Source organism: Peromyscus eremicus, chromosome 2 (assembly GCF_949786415.1).
Source record: "Peromyscus eremicus chromosome 2, PerEre_H2_v1, whole genome shotgun sequence".
NCBI classification, from domain to species: domain Eukaryota; kingdom Metazoa; phylum Chordata; class Mammalia; order Rodentia; family Cricetidae; genus Peromyscus; species Peromyscus eremicus.
The window spans coordinates 137,558,729-137,578,402 of NC_081417.1; the positions used below are offsets into that span (position 1 = coordinate 137,558,729).

Here is a 19,674-nt window from a genome sequence, read left to right on the forward strand (position 1 = left end):
CAAGTATTCAGGACTAGCAAAATCTACACAAGAAGGCATATCTAAACATTGCAGAATGACAAGAAGTGTAAGGAAATCTATGGGGAAACAGTATATTTTCATTCCCAGAGAGAAAGAGTTCTATCTTAAAGGTCATGTTTGGAACAGAGATGGAATGGGGGACTCTTCAATGGAAAAAGAGAAAGGAGGAATAAAAATGTGTTATCAGTGTGTGAGAAGAGTAGTTTAAAATTAATAGTCTGAGCCTAGCGGTGGTGTCGCACGCCTTTAATCTCACCACTTGAGAGGCAGAGGCGGGCGGGTGGATCTCTGTGAGTTCCAGGCCAGCCTGGTCTACAGAGCGAGTTCCAGGACAGCCAGGACTACACAGAAAAACCCAGTCTCAGAAAAATACTAAATAAATAAACAAATGAATGAATGAATGAATGAATGTATAAAATTAATTAAAAAATTGATAGTCTCAGGGCTGGAGAGATGGTTCAGTGGTTAAGGGCACTCAATGCTCTTCCAGAGGACTTGGGTTTGATTCCCAGCACCCGCATGGCAGCTCACAAATGTCTGTAACTCCAGTTACAAACACCAATGCACATAAAAAAAATGAAAAATTGATAGTCTCAGAAGCATTTATAATTTTTTGTAATTTCTTATTTTGAAATAACTTCAATTGTGTAGGGAAGTCATAAATGAATAGGAACCTGGGAAAACTCACAGCTGGTAGTATGCAACACTTAAATCACTGAAATTATTGGAAAGCATGGGAGATGAAGATGTATTTTAAAGAAGGAATCCATCCCCCTGTGGGATGGATTCTTGAAGCAAAGAAATCTGGACATTTATCTTGATCCTAAAGTACAGCTAATGTTCTTCCTACCATCTTCTACCAGTGGTCTTAGTGAATACATCTCATTCAAATGTGAGCTACAGAAAGAAAGTAATCATCCATACAAAGATGGTATATAAAAACCATAAAGCTAGACGCAGTGGCACATCTTATAATCCCAGCACTTCAAAGGTTGAGGCAGGAGGATAGAGAGTTTGAGAGCAATTTGGGCTAGACTATACAGTGAGACTCTGCTCCCAAACAAAAAAATACCAAAAAGCAGTGCATCATATCTGACAAATAAACTAAGTAGACAATATGACAAAAGATGAAAATTAAAATCTTACTTTAAAATATAACTTTAAAAATTCTTAAAGGTGAAATGATATTAAATTTCCTTTTCTTTCCATGTTTTTTTCGAGACAGGATTTCTCTGTGTAGCTTTGGAGCCTGTCCTGGAACTTGCTCTGTAGACCAGGCTGGCTTCGAACTCACAGAGATCCACCTGCCTAAGCTTCCCAAATGCTGGGATTAAAGGCGTGAGCCACCACCGCCCAGCTACTCTGAACATCAGAAATACTGACCATTTATTAGGCTACACAAACTACTTAACGAATTCTAAACAGAGAACTACAAGGCAGGTGCGGTGGCATGCACCCGTATCCCAGCTGTGGTAGTACAGGGGATGTGGATCACTTGAGCCCAGGAGTTCAATACAGGCCTGGTAACATAGCAATACTCTGTGTCAGTCCCCAAAGCCAGGGGTGGTTCCTTAAACCAGTAATCCGAGCTGCTCTGAAGGCTAAGATTAGGAGTTCAAGTCACCCCGGACAAATTATCAAGACTCTGTCTCAAAAAGTTTTTTTTTTTTTTTTCCCCTAGAAAAAAAGAAAGTAAAAAATGTAGACAATATTGCTGAGTTCAATCTCCAGGACTTACATTTCAGAAAAAGAGGACAGGCTGGGCATACTGGTGCCCAACTTTAATCCCAGCACTGGGGAGGCAGAGGCAGGTGGATCTCTGTGAGTTCAACGGCAGCCTGGTCTACGTAGGGAGTTCTAGGGCAGCCAGAGCCAGAGCAACATAGTGAGACCCTATCTTGGGGAAAATAAAGAGGGCAGACTCTCACACATGCACACATTCATGTACACACACACACACACACACAAAATATAAAATAAATGTTTAAAATTTGTTTTTAGCCAGGTGGTGGTGGTGCACGCCTTTAATCCCAGCACTTGGGAGGCAGAGGCAGGCTGATCTCTGTGAGTTGGAGGTTAGCCTGGTCTACAGAGTGAGTTCCACAGACAAACCTTGTCTTGAAAAAGCAATAAATAGTGGATTCACTTCCGGTCAGATCAGAGGACGACCTCAGCCAGAGTCTACTCCAGTCTGCATTCGTGAGCGTATTTCCTCAGTTTATGTCTTTTTGTTTTTATTTTTGTTTTTTCAAGACAGAATTTCTCTTTGTAGTTTTGGTGCCTGTCCTGGACCTCACTTAAGGGCGTGCACCACCAACGTCAATTTATATCTTAATAAATTCTGTTACCCATTTAAAAAAAAAAAAAGGAAAAGCAATAAATAAATAAATAAAAAGATGGTTGCAGTTTCTGGGATATTATGTAGTGAAAACACTACAATTCAGAGGCTGTGCAGAAAAGATCAAACAGTGATCAGAAGAAAATTCATTGTTCCTTAAATTTGGCTAACCGAAGAAGAAAAACTTATAAGACGAAAGAGAAATTACAGAAAACAAAGCTAAGAAGTAAAATAATTAAACAAAAATTAGGTGTTCTGCTGAGGGAGGGGCAGGAGGTGGGGCTGGAGAGATGGCTCAGTGACTAAGGGCACTGACTTCTCTTGCAGAGGACCTAGGTTTGATTCCCAGCACCCACACGGAGCTCATAACCATCTGTAACTCTAGTCCCTGGGGATCCGACATGCTCTTCTGACCTCTAGGGGCATCAGACATGAAGTAGAGCCTAGACATACATGCAGGCAAAAAAAAACCCACCTATACATTTAAAATAATAAAATAAATAAATCTAAATAATTTAAAAAAATCAGTTGACTAAACTTCTAGCCACTAATTAAGGAAAAAAGGACAAAGCACAAAAATAAAAAATAGGGGGAACAACAGAAATAGAAAAAGTTTGGGGGGCTGGAGAGTGCTCAGCGGTTAAGAACACTCACTGCTCTTCCAGAGGACCAGGGTTCAATTCCTGGCACCCACATGGCAGCTCATACCTGTCTATAACTCCAGTTCCAGGAGATCCAACACCCTCATACAAACATACACGCAGACAAAACACCAATGCTTGTAAAATAAAAATAAATTAAAAAAAAGAAAAAACTTGAAATGTTAAAAACTGTTTTATAAAATTCTATACACTAAATATGGATAAAATAAAAAATTTGTAGTAAATAAATGTGACTTATGAAAGTAATCAGAGACAGCTTAGATACTGATATTTTTAATTAGCTAATTAAAAATTGCTGTGGGATGTATGGCAAATGTGTTGCTAATTAATCAATAAAACACTGATTGGCCGTTGGCTAGGCAGGAAGTATAGGCGGGGCAAGGAGGAGAATAAAGCTGGGAAGTGGAAGGCTGAGTCAGAGAGACACTGCCAGCCGCCATGATGAGAAACAGCTTGTGAAGATGCCGGTAAGCCACGAGCCATGTGGCAAGGTATAGATTAAAGGAAATGGATTAATTTAAGCTATAAGAACAGTTAGCAAGAAGCCTGCCACGGCCATACAGTTTGAAAGCAACATAAGTCTCTGTGTTTACTTGGTTGGGTCTGAGAGGCTGTGGGACTGGCAGGTGAAAGAGATTTGCCCTGACTGTGGGCCAGGCAGGAAAACTCCAGCTACAAATGGCGTCCAACGTGGTGGCAAGAGTTTCCACCTAAAAACTGAGAAAAAAGATTCTAAAATGGAGCTAAAACCAGCTTCCTAATTGTCTCTCTCAAATGAGCGGCAGCTGCCAGTTGGAGCTACTGGCGGGAATGAGGCCTCTGCAAGTGGCACATTAAGCTGCATGGTGGATTTAGACTTTGACAGTACAAAACAAAAAAAGAGGTTTCTGGACTACATGCTGCTTGGATAAAAGAATAGACCCACGATAGCTCCCAGAGCTGGTGGTAAACGTAGCCATGTTGGGAAGCTGAGGTGGGCAGAGCCAGCAGCCACAGCTGCTGCAGTTTAAGGCAAGAGATTCACAATAAGACAGATTCAGATGTAATAGTTTACAATGTGTGTAAAAGATACGTAGGCTTGAAAGAGACAAAAAAGGTGATATACAGAGTTATAGAAACAAATACATAGTTTTAAAAAATAAAGTCATTAAAGAGACAGTAAAAGTAGTATAAAAAATAAGCCACGTAAAAATGGATATTACACAAAGAATCTGGATTGTGTTGTCTTTGGGATTTTTAACTGCAGAAAAACATTTGATTGTAAAAGCTGTTGAGTTATGCCAAAATGTATATTTTAAAGATACCTTGACTTCAAAATTTGAATGTAAGGATATGTTACTTTGGAAAAGAGACTCTGCTTTTGTTCCCACAGAAAGCCAAAGGCTATGGATTTGTTCAAGATTAAGATACATCAGGTTTGACCAGCCAAGACCCCCTGAAAGATCTCCGATGACACCATGGCCCAGATGATCCAACATCCAGAATGGTTTGAAGGCATCTGGCTCAGACGATACAGCCTCATGGACTATTCCATAATTCTAAAATTTTCTTTGTTTCCCCATAAGATACAGCACCCCCTTCCAGCAGGAAGTAGTAAGAGAAGCTACGCCCAAATTCCCAAATTATATGTAATTTTACTTTGTTAAGGTTAAAACCTTCCTTTTTGAAAAAAAAAAAAAAAGGGGGGGGGGGAAGTGCTGTGGGATGTATGGCAAATGTGTTGCTAATTAATCAATAAAACACTGATTGGCCGTTGGCTAGGCAGGAAGTATAGGCGGGGCAAGGAGGAGAATAAAGCTGGGAAGTGGAAGGCTGAGTCAGAGAGACACTGCCAGCCGCCATGATGAGAAACAGCTTGTGAAGATGCCGGTAAGCCACAAGCCATGTGGCAAGGTATAGATTAAAGGAAATGGATTAATTTAAGCTATAAGAACAGTTAGCAAGAAGCCTGCCACGGCCATACAGTTTGAAAGCAACATAAGTCTCTGTGTTTACTTGGTTGGGTCTGAGAGGCTGTGGGACTGGCAGGTGACAGAGATTTGCCCTGACTGTGGGCCAGGCAGGAAAACTCAAGCTACAAAAAATAATTTATTTACTTTCATTTTTATGTTTATTGGTATTTTGTCTGCATATATGTCTGTGTTACAGTGTCAGATCTCATGGGACTCAAGTTACAAACAATTGTAAGCTGCCATGTGGGTGCTGGTAATTGAACCTGGGTCTTCTGGAAGAAGAGGCAGTGCTCTTAACCACTGAGCCATCTCTCCAGCCCTTAACACATATTCTTGATTAAAGTACGTATGAAAATAGGACAACAATGCTCCTTAACAACACTAGAACAACTGTTCCTAACATAATAATAATCATAAAAACATGCATATGTGCATAATACTTAATAGAGAAGCACTGGACACATTTTTCCTAAAATGAGGAATAAAAAGAGGGTAACCATTGATGTTTGCTACTTCCTATCTAAATTAGTCAACATAATCTGAGAAAAAAATAGAGGAAAATCTGTTACTATGTGCAGATCATATAACTGTAACATAGAAACATCAAGAAAATTACTTGAAAAAAATACTGTAAGTATGGAATTCAATAAGGCAGAAAGATTAAAAAGTTACATATAGAAGTTAAAAGCCTTCATATTTATAAATAAGAACTAGTTTATTAAATATTTTAAAAAAATACCATTAAATACTAAACCCATTTAATAGCAACAAAACACAGAAAATACCCAGGAATACCAAGATTAAGTAGGCTGTATGTGAGGAAAGCCTTACAACTTATCTGAAGCAACAAAGTAGAAGTATATAGTATGTTTTTGGATTCAAGGTTAGACTCAACACCTTACAGAAGCCAATTTGTTTTAATTTAATTGATGAAATAATGAGATCTTAGTAAAAATAACCTGTCTTCTTATACACTGGATGAGGACACAGTATTTCTAAAGTCTATATCATAAAACAAGTAAGAATGGTCTTGAAAAATCTGAGAGTAGCCTTATCACACATTACAAGTCATAAATAAATGGGGTGTGTGTGTGTATATGCGTGTGCGTGCACCAACAAGCAAACTTCTGTGTATTAAAACACAAATTAACAAAAACAAAATAACTGCCCACCATTCCAAAGATCTAAAGACAAATAACAATTTAATTATAAACCTTGGTCAAAAAAGCTTCTTTTGGCAGTGGACAGCAGTTAATGTGAAGAGTCTTAACTAGTAGACATGCTAAGAGTAAGTGACTGAGTGTTCAGCCCTAAAAGGGCCATCTGTGTCAACTGTCCCCCAACCAAAGCTCAAGGACTGTCACAGAAGAGGGATAGAGAGAAGTGTATGAGCTTCAGGTTGGGAAGGAGTCTTGTGAAGTGCTGATTGCTGGAGAGGACACAGCCATTGCACTTCCAGCAACTCTGGTTACTTATATAAGATCAAGTCAGTCAAAATCTCAAAGCGGATAGGAGAGAGGCTCACAAGACTTAGGAAGGCCCCACCCTAGCTGAGGAGCTACTGGCAGTTGAAAGCTGCTGGAAGAGGAAGAGGAATTTTTCACGGGGGCATGCATGGCTCCAGAGAATGGCCCCACATCCTTGCACACAGTGGCAGCACTAACTGAAAATAGTAGGTTATTAAAAAAAAGGGGGGGGGGCATGAAGATGGGATGGGGATGGAGTGTCAGGGGAACTGGAGGTAGGATATAAGGAGTGGATATAGTCAAAATACATTTTATTTTTTAAAATAATTCATTCTTTTTAACTTTTATTTATTTTATATATATAAGATTTATTTTATTTATTATAGTGTTCTGTCTGCATGTTTGCCTGCAGGCCAAAAGAGGACATCAGATCTCACTAGAGATGGCTGTGAGCCACCATATTGTTGCTGGGATTGAACTCAGAACCTCTGGAAGAGCAGTCAATGTTAACCTCTGAGTCATCATCTCTCCAGACCCCAAAATACATTTTATATATGCATGAAATTCTCAAACATAAAATCGAAAGAAAAAATACATAAACCAATGGTTTGTTAAGGTGTATGGCTAGCAAAACCAAGGCCCTGTGCTCCATGCTCAGTACCTAAAAATAACAATAAATGTAAAAGTAAAAAAGAATGAATCACAAGTGGTCCTCATACTAGTGAAGGGCTGTTTGCTTTGTTTCAGCCAGGCACAGTAAGTAGTTCATGACTATAAACCTACAGCTAGGAGGCTGAGACTACAGTACAAGGGCAGATTGGACCACACAGTGAGTTTTAGGCTAGGCTGAGCCACACATAAGAACCTGTCTCCAAAAATACAAAAAACAACAAAAAAAAAACAACTTAAAACAGCAAAATTGATTGGCAAAAATCTAAGAGTTCGACAGCACACATACAAGGAAACAAGTATTTTATTAGTAGATGAACAACACAACCTTTATGGAGGGGAATCTAGAAATATTGATCAAAATTATAAATAACATTTACCCTTGACTTATCAGTCTCATCTCCAGAAATTTATCTTACACATACTTTATATATATGTAAAATAATATTTGGAGATAGCAAGCAATTAAAAATATGCCTAATACACATACAAAGGGAACTGGTTAAATATTGTCTCTCATTATTTTTAAAACAGCAAAAACTGTAAGGAAAAAAATGAAGAAACTGTATTGATCTGTAAAGATCCAGGGATCCATGGAAGGATGGCTAATTCCGGATACTAAGCAAGAAATGTGATGAACCTGGAATATATTGCTGTATATGTACACATTTCACTTTCTACCCAAAGTGAATTAAACTTGTGGAGATAACTTATTTTCAGAAAATAAGAGAGATAGAGTAACAAGTCATAAGAAAACAAAAGACAAACACAGATATGGAGATATTCTACAATACAGTTTCAATAAGAAGTTTCACTAAGAAGTCAATGAAACTTTAAAAAGAAAAGAAGAGGGTGGGGAAGGAATATGATGTGTAAATCTTGTTTAAATTCTGATTCAAATCAGTTAAGCAGAAAAAAACATATTAGGGACCATCAATGAAATATGATCTTGGGCTGGGAATTAGAGAATACAAATTTTCTTTTCTTTTGAATTTTCTTTCTTTCTTTTTTTTTTAACATAAAAAAATGACATTGCTGTTGAATTAGAAAACATTCCAGTTTTCAGTGGTGTATGTAGTAGGGACAAAATAACATGCTGTCGTAGCATGTGACTTAATATATTTTCAGAGAGGAAGAAATATAGACAGATTAACAAAAGTAAGAGAAAAAAACCTTGACAAAATGAATAATGGCTACATTCATATGGCAGTTCAACATGTTATTCTTTTTACTTATATATTAGCTTGAAAATATTTGTAGGAAAGCACGTAAAAATGAGATTACAATCAGTAACACATTAAGAACAACAGGAATACCTGGCTATGGTCACTATGACCAACACATTTCTCTTAACATATGAATTTTATAGTTAAATGCTGACTTAAGAGTGAAGAGAATACAAATAAATTATTGGTAAGATAAAATTCCCAAATGATCACACACAGAGCTTTTACACATTTTCATGTGCCTGCTTCAAGTTTAGTAGCATTCTCAGGCAAGTTCTGTATAAAGAATTTACAAATCAGATATAATAAAAAAAAATTAAGGTTTTATTAGGCTGTCTTAATACATATCCAAATACTACTTTAAGACACCAGTACATATAACTGTATAAATAAAACCAAATATACATGCCATAAAGAAATCAATTACCCAATTCAGAATATGGTTTTAGTTCCCTTACCATCAATATTTAGCATCATTTTCCACATGGCAGGCCGAACAGATTGATGAAATCCAAACCATACTTCCCTGCCCCCTCCCAGAGGGTGGTCATATCCTTCTGGAGCTGAGAAAAAGGAACGCCCCACAGGCGTATATCTACAAAAATTAAAATGGCATGTTCAGTCCTTTCCTTCTAATACTAATACTTAAATCTGCAGGACAGGGGGCACGAAAGCAAAGACAATTAGCTTATTATAATGATACTTATAATTATATATACGCATGAAAACAAAAAGCTATTCTAAATGAAGAAATTCATTAACATTTTCTGAAATTGCCTATTTTCAGAATCTGTTAGTTTACAAAGCAACATATTTTTTATTTTACTTTTATTTTTTTAAGACAGAGTCTCACTGTGTAGCTCTGGGCAGCCTAGAGCTCACTATGTAAACCAGGCTGGCCTTGAACTCACAGAGGTCTGCCTGCCTCTGCCTCCCAAGTGCTGGAATTAAAGGTGTATGCTACCTCACTTGTCCCTTAAAATACTTTCTTAAAAATAACAGCACTGGAACTTTAAAATGCTAAAGAGTAATTTATTTCTACAAATATGTTTCAAGCTAGCTATAGTAATTATTTCAAAGATATCTGACATATGTAAGTACAGAAATATGAAATGGTAGTGTGATTTTAAAAAACAGTACCTCTCTCTCCCTTTTTCCCATGCAGGAGTCTGGATACAGAACCTCAAGTATGCTGGGCAAATACTCTAGCCTGAACTCTATCTCAGCTCAAGAGTAGCAATTTCAATATAATCTGATACTATTGTATAAAAAATAAAACCATTTTTTAAAAGGTGATTTAAGTTCATGGTATATCTGAAAATGTATCAATTGTTCAAGACTTAGAGGTCCTAAGAAAAAGAGTTAGAAATTTCTCTGTAAAATATTCACTAGATCAGCTAAACTAATGATGTATATTTTACATGCTATTATTATACAAATGAAATGATGAAGAGCATAGAACATAGTAAAGGTTAACTGAGGAAGGCCTGTACTACTATGAGTACATAGGAAGAAGCCCTTCATATTTAAAAATCTGAAGAGGAGGAGGAAAGCCAGAACCACCTACTTCATGGAGGGTAGATGTCGTAGCACCACATCAACAGCGTGGACCGGGTTAGTGCTGATCGGCTTGTCTAACTCCAGTGGCTCAGGCACAGTCCGTCCAGTCAGTACTTCATGTAGTAGATGCCAACTCACCCGAGATACAAATTTGACTGACACCTTGAAAGGTCGATCTTTTCCACCTTCCCCAGGTAATGTAACATCTAAATCTACCTGTTAATGGGACAAGACCCAAGTGTAAAATCTCGAAAAAGATAAATGTAATTATTTAAAATTTAACTTATAAAAAGACAACAGGCCGTGCAGCGGTGGCGCACATCTTTAATCTCAGCACTCGGGAGGCAGAGCCAGGCGGATCTCTGTGAGTTCGAGGCCAGCCTGGTCTACAGAGCAAGATTCAGCACAGGTACCAAAACTACACAGAGAAACCCTGTCTCAAAAAAACAAAACAAAAAAACCCCAAACAAACAAACAAAAAGGACAACAAGCAAAAATAAAAAATCTCAATGTCAAATTAATAGAATAAAATTCAAATATATAGTTTACTCATACCAATATTATTTATCATTCTAAAACACTGGAAACTACTTAAATATGCTAACATTTAGGCAGCTGTTATATGATCATTTTCCATCCATATTATTACATGAACAACACAAATATAAAAGACTATAAAAGATAACTTTTGTATGAGAGGAAAAAAAGAGAAACTACTCATGTATTTGCTTCCTTTTGAAAAAACAAAAAACAAAAAACCAAACACACAAGAAGGAAGCATGAACCAGAAACAGAGAAACTGATCAATTTCAAGGCATAGGAGGGAAGAGATTGAAAGAAAAAAAGGGAGAAGCAATGCTGAGTATATATTGGGGGTAGAGTCATAGTCTTGACGTTAGGAAGCATTCTAGAATTCTAAATAGTCAGAAGTGTCATTCAGCTACTTGAGAAACTGAGGCTGGAGAATCACTTGACTCATAAGTTCAAGAATAACAAAGATGACACTTCTGAGCTCATAAGCTCAAGATCAACAAGGATAAGCCAGATGTGGTGATTCATGCTTGTGATCCCAGCACTCAGAAAGCAGAGGCAGGAATCAATGCAAGTTCAAGGCCAATCTAGTCTACATAGCAAGTTGTAGGCCAACCAAAAATTTAAAAAAAAAATCAAAAAACAAAACAAGAAACCTCAAACCAAAAGGTCTCCAATGAGATGTAGTAGTTTGAATGTAATCGGACCCCATAAGCTCATAAGGAATGGCACTATTTGAGGTGTGGCTTTGTTGGAGTAGGTGCAGCCTTGGTAGAGGAAGTGTGTCACTGTGGAGGCAGGCTTTGAGGTTCTCATATATGCTCAAGCCATGCCCAGTGTCTCAGTTCACTTTCTGTTACCTATGGATCAAAGATGCAGAATTCTCAGCTCCTTCTCCAGCACCATGTCTGCCTGCATGCTGCCATGTCCCCACCATGATGATAATGGACTGAACTTCTGAAACTGTAAGCTACCCGATAGAATGTTTTTCTTTATAAGAGTTGCTGTGGTCATGGTGTCTCTTCACAGCAATAGAAACCCTAACTAAGACAGGTACTTTAGGTTATGAAAGCAGTGGAATGTTTTAAGCATTGCTTAATGGGCCATACTATTTGTACCATGGAAGACAATGGTGCTGAGAATTATTTGAACTGTGTGTGGGGGGGCTAGTTTAAAAGGATTCAAAAGAGAAGAATTTTAGTATGTTACCTAGAGATCATTCTTGTGATATTTTGGCGAAGAAAGTGGCTGCTTTTTGCCCTTGACCAAAGGATCTACCTGAGGCTAAAGTGAAAAGATTTGGATTAATTCCTTTGGCAGAGGAAATTTCAAAACAGCCAAGTATAGACTCTGTTGTGTGGTTACAAATGTTCACGCTTATAAAGATTTATAAAGAAAAGGAGCAAGCTGAGCAAGGAAAAATACAAAATGTACAATTTGAGGAGAAAAGGAGCACCAAGAAGTGGAATGGAGCTAAATTCTGTGTTCAAGGAAATAAACAGATTAATAAATGAAATAAAGGGAGTGGTGACCTCAGGGCAAAATCCCACCCAGCTAAGTTTCCAGCTGTGAAAAGGAATTAAAGAAAAGCTTAGAGCCAGGTGTGGTGGTACACACCTTTAATCCCAGCACTCAAATGGCAGAGGCTGGTGGATCTATGAGTTCAAGGACAGCCTGGTCTACAGATGGAGTTTCAGGATAGCCAAGCTTAGGCAATGAAGGAAACCCATTGAAAACAGAAAGCTGGTGAAGATACAATTGAATAATGGGGGCTGTATTCCAGCCTAGTAAGCAGCATAACTTAGCAGCTTCGGCCACATGGTTCTGGCTTTAAGGATAGAAGAAAGGGGTTATAGAATCCTCCATGACTAAGGAAAGCAGCCAAGGGCATGTTTCAGGGGTGTCCCTGAATGGAGGCCTAGAGAGGCCATTGAGAGAAGTCTAAAGGTGAAGTCTGGATTGCCTTGGAGACCCTAAGATGTTGGAGATGCCAGAGTCATGGGATCCTTGCCATGGAAAGCTGCTAACAGGGAGTAGAACCAGCCCAAGAGAAAGAAGTGTGTTACAGTCAACAAAGCTGAAAGGAATTGAAATTCTGAAGAGTGTTTTGATATCAGACATGGAGATGCAGAGTTTGGAGTTTGCCCAGCTGGTTTTCGATCTTGCTTTGGTCCAGTATTTCCTCATGGAAAAGCTCTCTTCCCTACATTTTGGAATGGTAATGCATTTCCTGTGCCATTATATGTTGGAAGTATGTGATCTGATTTTTTATTTTGATTTTATAGAGGATTAGAGTTAAGAGATTGCATGAATCTCAGAAGAGACCTTTGAACTTTTAAACATTATTGAGACTGTGATAGACTATGGGATCTTTTGAAGCTGGGCTAAATGCATTCTGCATTATGTAACATACAAGCTTATGGGGGCCAGGGGATGAAATGTAGTAGTTTGAATGTAATTGGCTGCCATAAGCTCATAAGTAATGGCACTATTAGGAAGTGTGGCTTTGTTGGAGCAGGTGGGGCCTTGTTGGAGGAAGTGTATCACTGTGGAGGCAGACTTTGAAGCCATGCCCAGTGTCTCAGTTTACTTCTGCCTGCATGCTGCCATGTCCTACCATGATGATAATGGACTGAACCTCTGAAACTGTAAGCCCCCAGTTAAATGTTTTCCTTTATAAGAGTTGCCATGGTCATGGTGTCTTCACAGCAATAGAAACCCCAACTAAAACAAGTAGAGAAAAAAAAAAAAACTAAAACCAAACACAAACAGAATCAAATGTAATTCAAATGAATAGAAAAACCAAGAAGATCTTGATGTCAAGTAACTCTTAAATGCAGTAAATATACTGACTACACCCTCAGTTTGAAGAGTGAAGGCAGAGAAAGAGTTGGTTTGGAAGGACAGCTGCATACAAGAAAAAAATCTTAAACTCTTATTAGTATGTTTGTTTTTCTATAGTGGTATAAGTGCAGTAATGTAGAAACTATTTTATATGTACTGTAGAATTTTGGGGAAAAAAAGTGATAGTGGAGGGTAGGGAGCAGGGGTCTAACAACAACTACAAATCGCTAGTGATATAGCTCAGCAAGTAAGGGGATTGCCAACAAGACTGACTACCTGAGTCTGAGCCCCAGGACCCATATAGTGGAAGTAGAGAACTGACTCTGACTCATTCACTCTCTCTCTTTCTCTGACACACGCACACAAGCGCAGGTGCACGCGTGCACACACACACACACACACACACACACTTTGAATAAATAAACAAACAAACAAACAAACAAACAAATAAAGATTGGAGAGACAGCTCAAGTTATGCTGCTTTTTCAGAGGACCAGTTTCCAGCACCCACAGTAGGCAGCTCAAAGCTTCTTTTAATACCAGTTCCATGGAATCAATGCCCTTTTCTGGGCTCCACAAGCACCCAGGCACACACACAAATGAAAATTAAATGAATATTACAAAAATAAAGTGTTAACATTTTAATATTATTTTATTTACACAAAGTGCATATGTACATGTATCTTGCTCCTGTCCATTAATAAAAGGTTTAGGAAGCACATATACCTCCATATCAGTGAGCATATATGGTACTCAGATTTTGTTTCAAAATTGTATTCCAAAACAGGAAACTAGGGCTCTCCTGAGAAATGGTTGCTTGCAGGGATGCAGCAGCAAAAATCTAAGTTTAGAATATCCTGTACCAGAAGGTAATGAAATGTTAACAAAGAAAGTGTTTGACAGATGTGGTGGCTCATGCATGAAATTCTAGCATTGGAGAGGCTAAGGCAGGGGAATTACCACAAGTTTGAGGTCAGCCTGGTTATACAGTGAGTTCCAGGACAACCCAGGTTAGAATGAGACCTGATCTCAAATTAAGAAAATTTAAAAAGAAATGAAGTGTGTCATATCAAAAGAACACAAGAATCAGCTTAAAGGTGTACCTACTGACTATATCTGGTACAAATCATGTCAGATAAATAAACGAGATAAAAGAAAATACTTTTATTATGTAGGCAATAATCCTCTCAAGCAAGAATCACCAATTGCTAAAAAATGTAAAAATAGGATCCTTAAAAGTTATTTCTTGCATCACAACTGAAAACTGTGCATCAAAGGGCACAACTGATAGGAGAAAGAGTCTAAGGAATGCCAGAAAATAACTTTACAGAGCACATATGGAAAAGAGGTTAGCATCTAAAACATTAAAAAAATCAAAAAAACTCTTGTAACTCATTAACTGCAAAAACAAAAACTCAATTTAAAAACTAGATAAAATGCTTGATGAACATAAAAATGGCCAAGGAATACATGAAAATAAGTTCAATATCATTAATTTGGAGGAAATCCAAACCACAAGGAAACTGGGCCTGGTTGTAAGACCTATAGTACCAGCTCCTCAGAGAGCAAAGGCAGGGGGATTTTGAGTTAAGATGCTAGCCTTGTACTACACAAAGAGTCAAAGGTCAGCCCTGGGTTATACAATGAGATCTAAATGAGGTCTATCAACAGAAAAATAGATAAACAAAATGTGTTGTGTACAGGTAATAGATTTATCACTCAGCCTTGAAAAAGAAAGAAATTCCAAATAACATATGTTGCACTATCGGTATAATTTGAGAACACACTGCTAAGTGAAATAGGCAAGCCACAAAAGGATAAACGCTTCATGATTCCACTCACTTGAAGTACCTAGCGGTGTCAAATTCAAATACACAGAAAGGAGGGTAGTGGTTACCAAGGGTGGATGGGAGAAGTTAATAAAGAGTGTTTAATGCAGAGGAGGAGTGGATTGGGCAGGGGAGGTCAGAGAATGTAAATAAATAAATTTAATTAAAAAAAAGAAGGGCTAGAGAGATGGCTCAGAGTTAAGAGCATTGACTACTCTTCCAGAGGTCCTGAGTTCAATTCCCAGCACCCACATGGTGGCTCACAGCCATCTATAATGAGATCTGGTGCCCTCTTCTGGCATGCAAGGATACATGGAGGCAGAATGTTGTATACATAATAAAAATAAATCTTTAAAAAAAAAAAAAAGAAGAGTGTTTAGTGGGTACCGAGTTTCAACTTAATAGGATAAACACAGTTCTGGATGGTGGTAATGGATATATAACATTGTAAAAGTGCTTGACAGTACTGAACTGTACTTTTAAAATGATTAAGATGCTATTTGTACTTACAACTAAAAAAACAAAAACAAAAAACAAAAAACAAAACTTCCCCTTAAGATACTACCTACAAGAAGACAAAGAATATCTTGGTAGAAAAACAGGCAGAAATCAATTTAACCAAGTGGTTGAAGCTACCATCACCATCAATGGAACAAATACATGTTATGGACCTCTGAGTACAACGGCACTGAGAAACAAGAACACTTCTGCAGTATTCTGTCCAGATTATACATAAACAAACTGTAACCAGGGAAGGAGATGACAGACACAACTCAGGAGCATCTAAAAACAACTTGCCTGTGGTCTTCGATCATGTTTACATCATAAAAGAAAAGAGAAAGAAAAAGGCTAGATAATTGTTCCATCACAAAGACTAAAGACGTGTGATGCCTATTAGCATGATCTTGGACTGGATTCTTTATCAGAGGAAGGGAAGACCCTAACGAACAGAATTAAAACAATGGGCAAAACTAGAATATGGATTGCTGATTAGACAAAAGTATTATACCAATATTGAATTTAATTAAGTTGGTAAATATACCATAGTTTATCTTCTTTATTCTTAGGAAATAACATATATTAAAATATTATTAATGGGGCATAATGTATGCAACCCAACTGTGAATGGGTTAGGAAAAAGTAAGTATGTATGTATGTTTCATGAAAGAGCAAAAGAGAGTAAGGAAAAATTCTAAAATCAGTGCAGCAAATGTTAAGGATAGTGGTGAATCTGAGTAAAGTGTATCTGAGTTTTCTGCATTGTTCTTAAGGCTTTTCTGTAAACCTGAAATTATTTCAAGAGAAGGTGAAAAATGAACACATTAATATGGATTACAATTTAAAATGGTAGGAAGATCATTTAGAAGGAGATACAGGGGCTCAGAGGTTAAGAGCACATATTCTTGCAGAAGACCCAAGTTTGGTTCCCAGCACCGACATGGCTGCACACAATTAGCTATAACTCCAATTTCAGGGGATCTGACACCCTTTTCTGGCCTCCCCAGGCACTGCACAAATATGATGCACAGACATACATACAGGCAAAGCGATCATCACATAAAATAAAAATAAATGAATCTAAAAAAGGATATAAAATAAAAGGAGATAAAGCACAAGTATAGCTTTACAATAAAGAAACACATCTTACCCCAGTAGTTGCCACAGGAAGTGGATTGGCCGTGTAAAGGCTTCTTTTCCCATCATACACTGGTCTACGGTCTCCAAATATAGTTACTTTAAAATGCTGAACCATTGAGTCAACTACTTCTCTAAGGAAGGAAAAAAATACATTCACATAATCCTCTGCAAGATGAAATGCAAAACTATTAACTGAAATATTCCTGGCACTGTTTAATGACCTCAAAATACGGCTTTCAGAGCCATAACTTAAGATAGCAGAAAGACTGACTGCAGGCAAAGGATGACACACAGTTCCCAAAAACAAGAAGAATGAACCCAGTAAATCAATCATTTTGGAATCCTGTTGACTAGAAAAATATTGTTAGAATTTGATTCAAAATCCCTTTCATCTTCTCTAAGCACTCCCTGATTGTTTACCTTTATCTCTCAAACAGTAAGATGTTCTTTGTACTGTGCTAAAATACATCTTGTGTGTATCCCTATTTAGAGCAATCAGTCTATTGTATCATAATTCTATTCTTCATCCCCAGAGTGAGTTTCCTGAAGGCAACAAGCACATCTATATTCCTTAGACTACTACCAGTGAGGTGCTGTGAGACGCCCAGCTGGGCATGTAGCGCCGTGGTGGCACACTTGCCTCACATGCACAAGGCCCAATGTTCACTCCCCCTGGACCACAAAAAGAAAGCTCTATTTTCATTCAGCAAACATGGAAAGGCATTAACGACTTACATTTAAAAAATTATAGACTACAGAGAATAATATGAAATACCTGCAAATCAATACAATCTTTTTCCTTTTTCCCCCCCCCAAAAGTTTCTCTGTGTAGCCTTGGCTGTCCTAGAACTCCCTCTGTAGACCAAGCTGACCTTGAACTCACAGAGATCCACCTGCCTCTGCCTCCTGAGTGCTGGGATTTCGGGCGTGCAACACCACTGCCAGACTTTATTCACAACTTCTTAAAGACAGTGAAAAGGTATTTAAAAGGATACATGCCAATTTATGTCTAGAGAGGAACTGTTTACACAATCTCAATACATTACAATAAGAGCATACTTGAACATTTGAACAATATTGGCATGATTTAAATCAAAATCAAAAGATTAATATCTAGCCCAGGCTAGTGGGGAGAAAAGGGGGAGAAGGAAAACAAGCATTTTCCAGAACAGAAAAAGAAACCAAGCTGACTTGATTCCCAGAAAAACTTCTGACATAGCACAAAAATCTCTATTTTCCACCCTGCTTTGTTCAATTTGTGTTTTACTGAAACTCTTTTAAATCAACATCATGTCTTTCATAAGTAATGTGACACTAAAGATTTGATTCAGCTCTCCGCTTTGGAGTCCTAAAAATTTCAAAGACTGCTAAAGTTTCCTTTTGTGAGCTGGGCAGTGGTGCCACATGCCTTTGATCCCAGCACTCAGGAGGCAGAGGCAGGTGGATCTCTGTGAGTTCGAGGCCAGCCTGATCTTCAGAGAGTTCCAGGACAGTCAGGGCTACATAGTAAAAGTTTCTTTTTTGTGGCCATTATTATAAAGTCCATTTTTTTATATGCCACTGCCAAATAAATCATAAAGATCTCATTTGTTAGATATTTTTATTAAAGAAAAACTCAACAACTGCTTTTAAGCTTACCAACTCCTAGAAGCCCAAACCACTCTGAACATCAAAATGGCAGGGGAGACTGAAATGGTAGAGACAAAATATTTCAGAGATAAGAGCATCCTGCTTTGATATATAGCACACGGTAGTTCCTTAATAAATTTCTAGCAGTGGACAGTTGATCTACTTCAGTGACCTTCTAAAACTGAGTGGAAAACATCTAAAGCTGAATTCAACAAATTTACTCCAGAGTTAAATCTCATTTTATTTTGTTATCACTTTTATTTAACTAATGGTGCCTCTGCCTCCCTCAGTACCCAGATTTGAAACCTGGCTGACCTCCTCCCCTCGTGACTTGCTGACTCCACCTCTGCAGCATTAGGAACTCCAGCCTTTCCATTCTGAATGACCACCACTCTCCATTCTGATGACCACCACTCTCCATTCTGAATGACCATCACTTTCCATTCTGATGACCACCACTCTCCATTCTGATGACCACCACTTTCCATTCTGAATGACCATCACTTTCCATTCTGATGACCACCACTTTCCATTCTGATGATCACCACTTTCCATTCTGAATGACCACCACTTTCCATTCTGATGATCACCACTTTCCATTCTGAATGACCACCACCTTAGATTAAGAACTTAGTCCTAGTACTTGGATTACTTAAGTTTTTGTTTTTAATGTCTTTAGTTTTTTTCTTCTCCAATCTGACTTACGTATCATTGCTAAATAAAACCCCTATGCTACATTATTCCTAGAGTACAAAAGCCTATGTTAGGGTTGGGCATGGTGGCTCATGCCCTTAATCCCAGCACCTGGATGACAGGGGCAGGTGGATCTCTGCCAGCCTGATCTACAGGGAAAAAAAAAGTGATGAGCTAATCATCCTTGTCAGTTCTTGACACATAAAAGCCCTCTAACAAACTGATTTCCTTCCTGCCATCTCCATATCCTATGCCCATCTCCTAAGTTAGTCCTTCTGATGTGCTTGATAAAGCATGAATTCTTATGTGTTCTTACCTTTACCTTCTATATTTGATTTTTAAAAACCTATTCATACTGCTATGGCAAGATCAGTTTCTTTTTTAGCAGTTATTTTTCAAAATTATTTTCAAAGGCTTCATCTGTGTGATGTTTTGGAAGAAAAGGGCCCCGAAAGGGAGTGGCACTATTAGGAGGTGTGGCCTTGTTGGAGGAAGTGTGTCACTGTTGGGGTGGGCTTTAAGGTCTCTTTTGCTCAAGTTTCCCTCAGTGTGACAGTTCAGTTGACTTCCTGTTGCCTGTAAAATGTAGCACTCTCAGCCTGCACACCGCCATGTT

General features: G+C 38.1%; 1 protein-coding gene across 1 annotated transcript in view; it reads right to left on the reverse strand.

Annotated features, from left to right (window-relative positions):
• LOC131904046 (protein argonaute-3) overlaps nucleotides 1-18,919 on the reverse strand; it is a 74,790-nt gene extending 55,871 nt beyond the window's left edge. The window contains exons 1-4 of the mRNA XM_059254967.1: nucleotides 18,681-18,919; nucleotides 16,747-16,867; nucleotides 9,902-10,110; nucleotides 8,793-8,929 (exon numbers count right to left, since the gene is read on the reverse strand). Coding sequence (XP_059110950.1) covers nucleotides 8,793-8,929; nucleotides 9,902-10,110; nucleotides 16,747-16,867; nucleotides 18,681-18,853 — 640 coding nt within the window. The 5' untranslated portion in view covers nucleotides 18,854-18,919. The remainder of the gene's footprint in view (nucleotides 1-8,792; nucleotides 8,930-9,901; nucleotides 10,111-16,746; nucleotides 16,868-18,680) is intronic.
• Between the last annotated feature and the right edge of the window lie 755 nt (nucleotides 18,920-19,674).